Source organism: Otolemur garnettii, unplaced genomic scaffold (assembly GCF_000181295.1).
Source record: "Otolemur garnettii isolate 467f Iridium unplaced genomic scaffold, OtoGar3 scaffold00011, whole genome shotgun sequence".
NCBI classification, from domain to species: Eukaryota; Metazoa; Chordata; class Mammalia; order Primates; family Galagidae; genus Otolemur; species Otolemur garnettii.
This window is the reverse complement of record NW_003852406.1, coordinates 12,002,181-12,016,566: the sequence shown is the minus strand read 5'-3', so window position 1 is coordinate 12,016,566 and position 14,386 is coordinate 12,002,181. Positions and strand designations below refer to the sequence as shown.

At 35.6% G+C, this 14,386-nt stretch overlaps 1 protein-coding gene across 1 annotated transcript in view; it reads left to right on the top strand.

Moving 5' to 3' along the window:
- Positions 1-14,033, top strand: part of GTF2A2 (general transcription factor IIA subunit 2) — a 17,783-nt gene extending 3,750 nt beyond the window's left edge. Inside the window, exons 2-5 of the mRNA XM_003784392.3 lie at positions 1,949-2,070; positions 3,585-3,689; positions 10,524-10,650; positions 13,738-14,033. Of these exons, the coding sequence (XP_003784440.1) occupies positions 1,999-2,070; positions 3,585-3,689; positions 10,524-10,650; positions 13,738-13,763 (330 nt within the window). The 5' untranslated portion in view covers positions 1,949-1,998 and the 3' untranslated portion in view covers positions 13,764-14,033. The remainder of the gene's footprint in view (positions 1-1,948; positions 2,071-3,584; positions 3,690-10,523; positions 10,651-13,737) is intronic.
- Positions 14,034-14,386: the final 353 nt, after the last annotated feature.

The window sequence follows — 14,386 nt, the reverse complement described above, 5'->3', positions numbered from 1 at the left end:
CCGAGCCTGCCTTGCCTTTTAAGATCTCAGTGTGGCTGCCTTGAGGGTGGGGCTAGGATAGGGAAGGGTGGAAACAGGGAGACCTCTTAATGGTCTATCACAATTCTAGTCATAGATGATGGTGACTTAAGACTGATAGCATTGAAGATAGAAGTCAGATTCTGGCTCTATTTAGAAGGAAGAGCTGAAAGGATTGGCTAACATTGAATGTCAGGTAAGAAAGAAAGAGCCACATTAATGTTGACCCTTAAGGTTTGGGAGCTGTGTTATTATTGGACATCTAGATTTTCTGTTTACTGAGGTGAATAAAACTGAGAACAGCAAATTTGAAGGGATAATATCAGGAATTTGTTTTCTGATAAATTTAATTCAAGCTACCTACTTGGTATTTTTATCCAGTGTTAAGTAAGCAATTTTATATATGTGTTCAAGAGAAAATTCAGGTATAGAGATAAAGTTTGGGAGTCTTGAGGTAACTAAGGGAGCAAAGCATATAGGGAAGAGAAGACATAAGAAGCCAAGGGCAGTAGTTAGAAGTCAGGGAATGGAGGTGGAACCAGCAAGATAAAGCAAAAAATGTATCCAGTGAGGTGATAGTAGAGAACTGAGAGTGGGGTCCCATAGTCAAAGAAGTATTATTTCAAGAAAGCAGAAATGATCTGTTGTGTCAGGTGCTGACCAGGCATGTAATGTGAAGACTGATGGCTGGCCACTAATTTTACTGAGTTTTACCTGATGATTGCTAGAAGGTATCTCCTCACGTTCACCTCTAGACTGAAAGTGCCACAAAGGTCAGGGGTCTTATACCTGACAAGTAGGAGAAGCTCAGTTAACATTTATTGAATCTGTACTACTACTACCCTTTTTGAGCCCTCATCTCTCATGTGTTTGTTTTGATACATAATAGATGTATGCTGGGGAGCTGCATATTAGAGTAGGATACATTCATATAATCAAATCGGGGTATTTGGGATATCCATCATCTTAAGTATTCATCTTTATGCTAGAACATTTGAATCACTCTAGTCTAGCTATTTTGAAATGTACAGTACATTAACATTAACTGTAGTCACTGATCTTTCAAACACTACATCTTATTTCTTCTGTCTGTATATTTGTACTCATCTATTTTTAATCTCACACTCAAGCCCATTTGACCTTTTCTGTACAGACTGCTTCAGGGGCACTCCATTGCCCAAACCTCTCCTGCAGAGTGAGTCCATCCGTGCCATCTCTTTCAGCTACTCCCATTCATACTTAGGCCTCAATAACGTGGAACAGTTTATTTCTCCCCACAGACTATTATTTCATCCTTCTGTGGCTTATTTATTCTGTCAGCCTAAAATGGCTTTTCTTCAGCTTGAAGAATCAGGAAGTTTTTCGGAGCCAATTCTTAGTCCACCAGTAGCCTCCATAGTATGCTTTGTATCTGTATACCAAATTTAACCTTTTTGTATGTCTCTTATCCACTCCGGGATATTAATTTTTAGGATTGGAAGTATATCTTTAGTCATCTTCCCCTCTCTGGTGCCTGTCTCAGTGCTATCCTTTTGGTAGGCACACTACAAATACTGAATTTTAAGAGAACAGGAAAATAAAGGGGGTAAACATGCAAGTATAAGCTGAAGATGGTCTGCATCAGTGACTTGACAGCAAATAGAGTACATGGAAAATTCTTGCTTTAGAATTTTAGACTTTCAAACAAGTGGTAAAGATACATGTTTTTATAAATATGTCTGTACTAATGACTGTCAGAATTACAGAAAAATGAGAAAAAGCATTAACTGTTCCGTGTAATTGTAAACTTTATATGTGTGTATATATAGTAATTTCAATAACTAAGAATTCTGCTAGTACTACTTTATACTATATGAAGTAGACTGTATTACAAAATTTATAATTTTACAGTATATTCTCTTATTTCAAAGAATTTTATATTAAATTTTAGGACATCAATGCAAGCCTGAAGAAGAAAAATAATTTCTTCTTCCTAAAGCCATGGCATATCAGTTATACAGAAATACCACTTTGGGAAACAGTCTTCAGGAGAGCCTAGATGAGCTCATACAGGTGAGAGACCGAAAATCAAATATTTTTATTTAGTTGGGCCTAAAGTAATTCTTGTCATTTCCTTTATCCCATGCAGTGAGATGTAAGGTAAAATATTCTAGCTTAGACTATTTGACCTAGCAAGTGTTGCTCATTGATGAATAACCCCAGGTTCCTGTTTATTATACCATCCTGACAATAGGACACAAAATATAATGATGATTGAATGATGTAATTGAATATGGGCAGTCTCCAAGTTACAAACATCCACTGACGTATGACTCTAAATAGTTACAAACAGAGCTGTTACAGGTAAGAGGTAAATGCACCTATTCCAGCTTACATACAAATGCAACTTATGTGACTTAAGAACGGACCTACAGAATCCTTATCTCATTTGTAACCTGGGGATTGCCTTATATAACTAAATCTTCAAAAAAAAAATTTTTTTTTTTTGGGGAGACAAAGTTTCGCTTTGTCACCCTTGGTAGAGTGCCCTGGCATCATAGCTCACAGCAATCCCAAACTCTTGGGCTCAAGCAGTTCTCTTGCCTCCGCCTCCCGAGTAGCTGGGACTATAGGTGCCCACCACAACACCCAACTATTTTTAGAGACAAGGTTTTGCTCTGGCTCAGGTGGGTCTCAAACATGTGAGCTTGGGCAAAACTCCCGCCTTGGCCTCCCAGCTGCTAGGATTATAAGGTATGAGCCACTGTGCCTGGCCTCTAAGAAATTTTTTGTTAAACATAGAAATTGAGGTTGTGGGTTATAGATTCATGTATAGAAGAAGAGGATATTTTATGTAGCTTTATCCAATTCAATTAAGTATTTTGAGATTTAAATTAGAATTTTGAATTTATATTTCAATTTTAAGAGAATTAACCTTTTCATATAAACTTACCAACCAAGAACAAATTATTTCCATTGTTGATATATTTTATGGACTTTAATAAGATTTAATAGCTGTTTTTTTAATATAGGTTCTGTGTTTTTTGTTTAAAATAAATGATTCCAAGGTGGGCGTGGTGGCTCATGCCTGTAATCCCAGCACTTTGAGAGGCTGAGACATGAAGATCACTTGAGCTCAGGAATTTGAGATCAGCCTGAGCAAGAGTGAGGCCCCATCTCTCATTTCTGTGAGAGCTATGATGATGCCAGTGCACTCTAGCAGGGGCAACCGAGCAAGACTAACTGAAAATAAATAAAAATAAAAAGATTCCCTCAATTTATTAAAAACTTCTTTCCAGATACTGTGAAAGGAGATAGATAAAGTTTTTGTTTTGTTTTGTTTTGTTTTGTTTTTTGGCTTTGTGACATCACTGCATGTTTTCAAATATATTTTTGGGTCAAGATAGTGCAAAAGTTATTTGTAGATTTCAGGCTTTGCTTCTTTATTGTCAGTTATGGCAAAGGAGAATAATAGTGTAGAGGCTTGTTTAACCTCAATTAAATTTAGGTGAAAATTTGTATATTTTTACTTACTTTGTCTTTGATGTTCTTCCCTAAGAGGATTTGTGACCTTTACTTCTTCTCAGTCTCAACAGATCACCCCCCAACTTGCCCTTCAAGTTCTACTTCAGTTTGATAAGGCTATAAATTCAGCATTGGCTCAGAGAGTCAGGAACAGAGTCAATTTCAGGGTAAGGATATTTTCCTTAATCTAGATGCCTGTACCAATGGTTGTTACAACAGTGTTTTTAGGACCCCTACATATTTATTAAACATAAGAAGAAGAAGTGGTTTGGTCAAATTTTGGAATTTGTTTTGTAATAACTAAATTGTAAGTATACTAAGTTCATCTACTTAATGTGAGATAGAGTTGCTTTTAGATTTTTCTTCCATTGTTTCACAAATTAGCCTGTGTATGTTTGGCTACCTTCCCCGAAAACTTATTGTGATTTCAAACAACAAACATTACCTGCAGGACTGAGGGTAAGTGGCAGAGTAATCCCCAGGGTTCACAGTTAAATGTTTTAAACTCTGGTTTTCACCCAGTCCAGGGAAGTACACAATTCTTTTTTTTTTTTTTTTTTTTTTTGAGACAGAGCCTCAAGCTGGGTTGAGTGCTGTGGTATCATAGCTCACAGCAACCTCCAACTCCTGGGCTCAAGCAATTCTCCTGCCTCCGCCTCCCAGTTAGCTGGGATTACAGGCGCCTGCCACAGTGCCCAGCTATTTTTTGGTTGCAGCCATCATTGTTGTTTGGCAGACCCAGGCTGGATTTGAACCTGCCAGCTTAGGTATATGTGGCTGGCGCCTTAGCCACTTGAGCCACAAGCGCTGAGCCCGGAAGTACACAATTCTTTCTAGAAATTTTCTGTTATCTCCCACCTACTCAATAACATGGCTTATAAAACTTGATCTCTTGTAGATAATAGTCTGTTTTGATATCTTGATCTCATTTGTACTTTGTAAAGTAATCCAAAGCCAAGCAAAATCATCTGCCAATTTTATGATATATTCAGATTAAGGACCCTTTGAAAGAATCATGGTGGAATAGAAATAATTTTATCATATTATGATATTGAAGGAGTCATATAACATAGTTGATAATGATGTTCAATTATTGTCTGATTATATTTAATATTTATGCTTATGTTGTATTATAAAGCATAAGTTACCATAATGTAGAAATTAAAAGACTAAAATATATGAAAATCTTCAGTACTCCAAGAAGCAAATGGTAATAAAATAGATGACAATATATGTAAAAAACTTAGAGATTACTTTGTATTTAAAGAACATTAGTATTTTAGGTTGTTTTATTTTTTGTTTTGTTGGTGATGAAAAACATAAAAGGAAAAATTTATCCTTTATTCAACAAGTATTTGCATGCCTGTTACATACCAGACATTGTTCTAGATATTGTGAATATAAAAATGAACAAGATAGATAAGGCCACTTGGCTTAAATTTTAATGAAGGGATAAAAAAAACCTATGTGTATTTTGTATTTATATAGGTAAGTTTCTTATTAGTTTCACATGCCAAAAAATTTTCTGGAGTAAAATGTGTCTTGAAAACTATAAAATTTCAGCTTGGGGCCCATAGCTCAGTGGTTAGGGTACCAGCCACATGCACTGGGGCTGGTGGGTTCAAACACAGTCCAGGCCTACTTAACAAAAATAATAGCTGGGCATTGTGGCAGGCGCTTGTAGTCCCAGCTACTTGGGAGGCTGAGGCAAGAGAATCGCTTAAGCCTAAAGAGTTTGAGGTGGCTGTGAGCTGTGATGCTACAGTACTCTACTGAGGGCGACATAGTAAGACTCTGTCTCAAAAAAAAAAAAAAAACTATAAAATTTGATCAGTGGATTCTTAAATTTTTAACAGTAACAATTCTGGCAAAATTAACTTGTGTGTGTTTGTATAATCATATGTAAAAAGCTGCCTGGTTGATTTATGTTCATGTATAAACTTCGCCCATGTAGAAATTTTGGTGGGCTCTTCACTAGAGTCAGTAAAGTTCACATGGTCTGAATTGTCTTGGTTTGCATTATTTAGGTTTCTAGTTTAGCTCTCTTCAGCTAAAATTCAAGGAAATTTGACATTTGACTTTGTCTTGCATAGTGTTTTGTAAGTTTGTCTGTTTTCCAAAAGTTATAAATACTCAGGCTTGACTGGGACTTTTCCATTCTTGCTTTTAAGTTTAGGATGTTTGCACATAGCATTCCGTTTAGCTAGGTAGAGCCTATACCCAAGACAGAAGATCACACTTAAATACATGTTTTTATTTATAATAATCTTGGCTGGCCTAGCAATAAGCAATAAGTACCCATTAAAAGAATAGAATAATCTAATGTAGCATGTTAAATTGCTTTTTATATCCTTATATGGATTCCATATGAGCGAAATTATTTAGTACAATATTATAGGAAAAAAATCCTCTTGCATATGAGAAGTAGGGTTTTAATGATATATATGTTGAAATTTGTTACTAAAAATACAAGATCTGACAGTTAAATTCACCAACATGACACTGTGGGCTTACATTGACAGCACTGTACAAGCAACTCAGAAAGGTTTCATAATCTTGGTATGTCAGCGTCTCATAGTTGTGTTCATGTCAGTTACAGCAGTGTCTTGCTGAGTGGCATTCATTACTATTGCATGTGCTGTCACAAGAATGTTAGAGCTTAAATTAGAGCAATGAACAAACATTGAATTTGTTGTTAAACTTGGTAGAAGTGGAAGTGAAATCAGGACATGTTAGTCCAAGTTTATGGGAGTAATTTCATGAAGAAAACATCAGTGTACAGATGGATTAAATGTTTTTCTGAGGGGAGAGCAAGAGAGGTAGGTCAGGGCAGCTAGTAACACACAGAACTGATGAAAATGCAAAAATTCATCAAATTGTGCATCAGAATCATCTGCTGACTAAGAAGCATAGCAGACCAAGTAAACATCAATAAATAGGAAAATCTTAACTGAAAATCTTGGCCAACAAATAACTATTTAGGAACCCCATCCCTACTCACCTGATCTCCCCCCAATGACTTTTTTCTGTACCTAAAGATAAAGGAAATAATGAAAGGAAGACATTTTGATGACATTCAGGATAGCAAAGGTAATACAACAACAACAGCTTTGATGGCCATTCTGGAAAAAGAGTTCCAAAATTGCTTTGAAGGGTAGACTAGGTGCTGGCATTGGTACATAGCTTCCCAAGCCGAGTACTTCAAAGGTGACCCTAGTAATACTGAGCAATGAAGTATGTAGCACCTTTTCTAGGATGAGTTCACAAACTTAATTCTCAGACCCTGTATATGTACCAAGGACCTCGATATGAATTAATTTTTAGGGAGAAAATTCAGGTTGAACTAATATATATAACTAGGCTTTTAAATACCATTGTTGCCAGGCACAATGGCACGCACCTATAATCCCGGCTACTCAGGAGACTGAGACGGGAAGCTCACTTGAGCCCAGAGGTTCAAGACTATTCTAAGCAACATGGTAAGAACCTGTCTTTTAAAAAATAATTAAAATTTAAAAAGCCATTTTATGTTTTTGAGGTAAATGTATGTCCACAGACAAAAGTAATGATTACTTAAAAATTATACCAAGCTTCAAACAGTAATTAAGCAAGCATTAAAAGATTTTAGTAGTCAAAAAGATTCAATGTTCAAGAAAAAGCCCTTCTAACTATCATAACACTTTCCTTTTCCGTGGTTTTTAATGGTTCTGTAATGAACTTGTACTATATAACATTTAAGATGTTCTTTTCTTTAAATAAAGTGTTGCCCAGTTAAGGACATATGTAAATACTATATGTATTTATTAGAGGTGCATTGAAGATAACACTTCAATGACTGAATGTTAAAAGGACATATGTGAATACTGTATGTATTTATTAGAGGTGCATTGAAGATAACACTTCGAAAGACTACGTGTTAAAATCAGTATCTGACCAAAGCCAAATATCATCTTGTAGAAGGACCTTTTTTAACATAAAGAATAAATCTAGGTTAGGTGGCTCACACCTGTCATTCCAGCATTTTGGAAGGCTGAAGCAGGAGGACCATTGAGGCCAGGAGTTCAAGGCCAACTTGGACAACGTAGCAAGACCCTATCTCTATAAAAAGGTTTTTTTAAACAAAAATCTAAAATTTTACTTAAAAATGAAATTATTCTTTCATTCCTTATACCATACTTGAGGCACTTTATTTGACTTTCAAATAAAGATGCTGAAAAGATAAGATGTTTAAATAACTAAAAATTATATAATAAAAATTATCTTATTTCATGTTAGGGGTTCTAGTTCACCAAATTACTTTAACGATGAGATTCACATTCTTATCCATTTTCTTCTGATGTTTAAACTTTTTTAATATGGTTGGCTCAAAAGTTACCTAGCTGATGTATTCTTTAATTATGCTAATCAGTGATCTTTTTAATCTAAAATTTGAATACATTTAATAACTACTTTGCATATAAAATTAACATCTCACAATCATGGTTTGTAGCATTTTACTTTTCTCAGTAAAATAAATATATGTATTTATGCTATATTATGATTATATATTTTTCACTCCAAGCTGTATCTAAAATTTATATTTGAAAGTGAATATTCACATACTGACCATAAATCTCAATAGCATGCTTTGTTCAAATTGTTGGCACAGCTAACTAACATCACTTATCCAGTGAGAGTAACCAGCATACTTGTTGAGACCCAACAAGTTCCAAATTTAGCTTTCCTCACAAACTGCCTTTTTTTCTGCGAATGCATTGTCACTCAAGCCAGACACTTGGTGATTACCTTTGATTTTCCTCTCCCTACTCCTCATATTTATATTTGTTGAGTCCTCTCAGTTCTACCTTTTACGGTCTCTCACTACTACTGTAGTATAGTCACTTTCTCCTCTCTGATTTACCCAGCTAAGAAGTAAATTCTTTGTGTCGTCACCAAAGTGCAGGTCTGATCATGTGATTCCTCGAATAAATTCCCAATACTGTTAGAATAGGGCAGAAGTTTTCCAAGGTTGTCCATGATCTTTTTCACGTTAGGACTTCCTGGCACATTCTGTTTTCTAGACTCTACAACCGCGTCCTAAGTGTTTGTCTTCCTTTGCATTGTCCCTGCCTCTTCCTGTCTCTTTCTTAATCTTCAGGACTCAAACTTCACTTTCTGAAAGTAAGTGTGAAAGAAGCTTTCTTTGCCTTTTGTCCACTACTCTTGATTGCCCTTGCTATACTCGCATCGTAGTTTATTCTCTTTTTTTTGAGTCTCATTGTATTGCCCCAGACTAGAGTGCCGTGGCATCAGCCTAGCTCACAGCAACCTCAAACTCTTGGGTTCAGGCAATCTTCCTGCCTCAGCCTCCTAAGTAGCTGGGACTACAGGCCCCTCCCATGATGCCAGGCTAATTTTTCTATTTTTAGTAGAGATGGGGTTCCACCTTTGCCTCCTGGAGTGTTAGGATTACAGGCATGAGCCTCTGCACCCAGCCATAATTTCCTCTTTCCTAGCACAGGTATACATAGTTCTTGTTTTAATAATCTCCCTGCTAAACCAAGCTCAATGGGGGCAGGGAACAGTGCTTACCATTGAATTCTCAGAGCCTAGCATAATCTAGCACACAGTAGGTATTTATTAAATTTATTAATATAGCTATCATAGTTTCCTTAATCATTCTCATTTGCTAGAAAATGTAGATAGAAACCAGTTTTTGCTATTATAGTACTGCAGAGAGCATTTGTGCATTTGATGCTTTTTTTCTGAATTAAAATTTTAGGCATTTAAATGTCTTTTCAAATGCTAAATTTCCTGTGTGACTATATGTATTTGGTGTGTATTTTTTAGGGTTTTTTTTTTTCTCCGCAGTGGTAAGATAGGACTTTTATTAGAAGTTAGAAAGGAATTATTTTTCAGGTATTGACTGTATTCACTGTGGGTACCTATCCTTGACTTTCACCATACTCTTTAAAATATTCTTTGAGGTATGATGGCTCATGCCTGTAATCCCAACACTTACGTGTTGGTGTGCAGGTAGTTCCAGCTACTCTGGAGGCTGAGGCTGGAGAATCTTTTGAGCCCAGGCATTTGAGGGTATAGTGCACTATAATTATGCCACTGCACTCTAGCCTGGGTGACAGACAGAGTGAGACCCCTCTATCTCTAAAAAAATAAAATGAATAAAATTTCCTTTTAATGCTCAAGTACATATTCCTGCTCCTTAAACTGTATTATTAATTAGGAGAATGCAGGTTGCACAGGATAATGAATGTTGTAGTTTTAGTGGCTAATATAGTTAATTCATCTGAGCTAAGTCATAGGATTAAAATTAACAAGCAAGCGGTCAGGTGCAGTAGGTCACACCTATAATCCCAGGAAGCCGAGGGGTAGATCTTCTGAGCTCACAAGTTCAAGACTAGCCTGAGCTAGAGCAAGACCCCATCTCTAAAAATAGCTGGACGTTGTGGTGGGCGCCTGTAGTCCTAGCTACTCAGGAGGCTGAGGCAAGAGAATCACTTGAGCCCAAGAGTTAGAGGTTGCTGTGAGCTATGACGCCAGGGCACTGTACTGGGGGGTGACAAAGTGAGACTGTGTCTAAAAAAAAAAAAAAAATTAACAAGCATGAAGAATTAACATACACAAAATATGTAGCTTTTTAAAACCATTTACTTAAAAGTTCAAATGAACTTTCATAATTTAGCCACATGGGGGCAGTAGAAACACAAATTCAAGTTTTAATTTTGCTTTTCATCATATTTCAGGTAAGTAATTTGCAGACTGTTTCACAGTGCTGAAAATAGCCAACTAACTAAAATATTTAACTCCATCCTTTGCAAATTTATATAAGGTTGTCTTTTTTACATAGATAGTATTAAAATGAAGGAAAATCTTAAGCTAAGCATTAAACATACTGTTTTGATTATGTACTTAGTAGAAAGTTCTTTTAAATTGCTTTCAAGAAAAATGTGAGGGGGAAAAAAATGACTTTTCATGGTATGTCTAAATGTTTTGTTTTAAAGGGCTCTCTAAATACGTACAGATTCTGCGATAATGTGTGGACTTTTGTATTGAATGATGTTGAATTCAGAGAGGTGACAGAACTTATTAAAGTGGATAAAGTGAAAATTGTAGCCTGTGATGGTAAAAGTAAGTGTTTGCCTAATTACTGTGAAAGCAAAACTACTTGAAATCTTGTTTTTATGACTCTATATGAAAAGCACAAGGGGAAAAATGGCCAAATGATTAACTCCCTGATAGAGACCTGGCTTCTATCTCAGCTAGATTGTATATTCCAGATCTCAAACAGTCATCTTCCTGACTTTAAGTATATCTACATTTCAAATGACAAATAGCCGTTTACACAGACTGAATTTGCATGAAGAAGAAGATAAGCAAATTCCTATGCTTTTCTTCCCTGTTTTAGATGCAGTTTTGTTTATCTGGCTTTTCACAGACACCTTTGTCTTTAAAGAAGACCTTTAATTCTGACAGTTTATCTTGTGGCCTCTGTGTTGCTGTATACCTATACATTTTATATTTAAAAAGTTATTTTAAAGCAGATTTTAACTAACCATAAGAAGCTTGCAATCATAATGCTAAATATCCTTTCCTCTGTTATATCTGTGCAGGTGAATTTTCCATAGCAGACCTAGGAACTTTTGTTCAGGTCCTTAACTGTGTTAAAAGCTATACATCTCTGCTTTCTGTGTCATGATTCATTATTCCCACTTTGCTAGTTTTATTTTAAATGTATACCTCCCTTTATAATCATAACCATTTGTGTTTAGAGCAGCTATTTCTGAAATTAAATAGAAAAGACTGCCACCCTCTAGGAAGGGAGTTTTAAGATGCAAAAGAGAGAAATGGAATACCCTCTTATTTCTCTGGTTGTGGCTGAGTTTATGTATTTTGAATTTCTAAGGAAATACCTAATCACTGAAGAAATGTACAGAATACAGAAAAGCACACAAAAGAAAAACATCTGTAACAATACCTGGTGACAGTGTTAACACCGCCTTATCACGTCCCCTACCTTAGTCACTTTTGATATTTTACTGTGTACTCTTCTAGTCTTATGTATATGCTTTTGCAGTTGTGTACGTAAGCCTTTAGACACGTGTAAATATATCCTTTTTCACACATGGGTTTACTCTTCTCTTAAACCTGATTTTTAATACCTTCAGCCCTTTACTAAGAATAATTTCTTCTAAATGTCAGAGAGTCTCTGAACCTAGCACCATTACAATGACTTACACCATCCAAGTTAACTGGGAGTAGTCATTCTGAGAATATAGGTATAAATAATATTATTTTATATTTAGTTTTCTTCTTCTAATTCATATGAATATAATACCGTTTCTTAGATGACAAGATAATACTTCTATATTTGAGATAATGTATAATATTTTTCATAATTTTTCTTATAATCTAATAGCATTCTCATAGCCCTTCAGTTTTAAGTTTAGACTGTAGAGTTTGGGCAATTAATAATTCCTAGACCTCTGTCAAAATGAGTTCATGGTGTACACTAGCACTGTTCAGTAGAACTTTCTGTAATGATGGAAATGTTTCCTGTCTGCATTTTTTCAGTAGTCTGAGCGCTTAAAATGGGGCAACGGAAGGGCTTACTGTTTTAATGTTATCTAATATTATTAGTTATCTTGAATTAAATAGCCACATGTGGGTAGCCGGTGGCTACCATATTGGATAGCACAACTGTAGATTAGTAGCCTGTTTCAGCCATTTGAACCATAGCTAAGAACCAAAAAAAAATAAAGAAGGCCTTTAAACAAACTTAATATCAAAGAATCCATGTAAAGATATGTATTTTACTTGAGGAGTGCCTATCTCTATGGAGGGGGGTCCTTAGAGTATATTACTTTTACTTAAAGATAAAAGATCATTTATTTTGGTAACTTTGGTAGATGAGAAGTACCAAAGCAGCCTTATCTATTGTGGTAGTTTCTAAGAAGCTTTCCTCATTTACAGCACAATGTAATAATTGATCTTCAATGAAAAAATTGTTGAAGATTCCCCAAAAAAGCTTAGATTATATTCTGTTTATATCTACAGAAAAAACTGCAATCTTAGAAATTTTTCTTTCCAAAATAAAAATGGTTTGGCATTTATAGGTAGAGATAAGTTTAAATGATTAAGAAAAAACATCCCTGAGTGATGCCAGATAAATAAGGTACTACTATCAAGTCCATTTTATTCTAAAAGTCAGCTTTCTGAAATGACATTGAGTTCCTAATGAAGAAGCGGAGAAAAAGTGATAATAGCTAGAATTTTCCTATGATGTTACAAAGTGCCTTAGGCCAGGCACGGTGGCTCATTCCTATAATCCTGCTCTCTGGGAGGCTGAGATGGGTGGATTGCCTGAGCTCAAGAGTTCATGAGCAGCTTGAGCAAGAATGAGATCCCATCTCTACTAAAAAAATAGAAAAACTAGCCAGATGTTGTGGTGAGTAGTCCCAGCTCGAGCAAGAATGAGATCCCATCTCTACTAAAAAAATAGAAAAACTAGCCAGATGTTGTGGTGAGTAGTCCCAGCTCGAGCAAGAATGAGATCCCATCTCTACTAAAAAAATAGAAAAACTAGCCAGATGTTGTGGTGAGTAGTCCCAGCTCGAGCAAGAATGAGATCCCATCTCTACTAAAAAAATAGAAAAACTAGCCAGATGTTGTGGTGAGCACCTGTAGTCCCAGCTACTCAGGAGGCTGAGGCAAGAGGATCACTTGAGCCCGGGAGTTTGAGGTTGCTATGAGCTATGACACCAAGGCACTCTGAACTAGGACAACAGAGTGAGACTCTGTATTAAAAAAAAAAAAAAAAAAGTATTTACCTGATTTTCATTTCTTTCTCACCAGGAAATATCTTTAAATACAGTTCTCATCTGATTATATGCTATGGTCCTTTGTGATTTACAATTTGGGGACAGTAGAGGACCTGAAAAAAAATGTGGTTGTGTGCAGTTGTGTGAACCAAATGTAGTTCAGCTTCATTTTTCTCTACCATAAATATGGACAGCTAAGCATTGCCTTTTTATCTCTAAGTTCTCAAGGTATTTCCATGGTTGGCTTCCCTCTTCAATCTTGCCTCCTATTCTTCTCCAGCCCTCAAACCACCACCACTATTAGTCTTATTTTCTTTTTTAAAAGATATTCTTAAAATATTTAAATTTGAAATTAAGTTACTCCTTTAATTTACTCTTGCTCTCCTTTGCTTCCTAGATACTGGCTCCAGTACTACAGAATGAATAGAAAGCAATGGCTTTTTTATGCCACTTTTGTTACTATTCATCATTTTTTGAAGAGAAGCATAGAAGAGACTTTTTTTAATTTATTCTAGCATTGCTGAAATGACTACACTGTGTTATATCAGAAAATTCCAGTAGAAAGAAGCTTATGACTCTGTAGCCTCTTACCTTTATTATACAGCATGAAAAACCATAACATTTTTTAAATGACAAATCAAAAATTGTTGCCTTCTTAAGAACATTCTTTAATAAACTCATTTTAAAACTCTGTGAATAATAACTGGTGAATCTATTTTTTTAAATACAAAACCAAGGATAATCATTGGTATGAAAAATCCAAGCACAACTTGATTAGGAAAAGTTAGATAATCTATACCAAAAACAAAACAAAAAGAACTATTCCAAACACATAAAATAGTCCCATAGGACAGATTGAATGATCCACATTTGAGTATTAGGCTTTCTGTAAAACAACCTAACAGGTGACATGTGATTCCTTATCTTTATATAGTAGAAGGGAAAAAGTTTCTGTCATTTGTCAGTCTAGGAATATATAGTGAAGAAAATGACATTGCTGCACTGTCAGAATGGCAGGCATCAGGTGGCTGAGTGATGAATTCAGC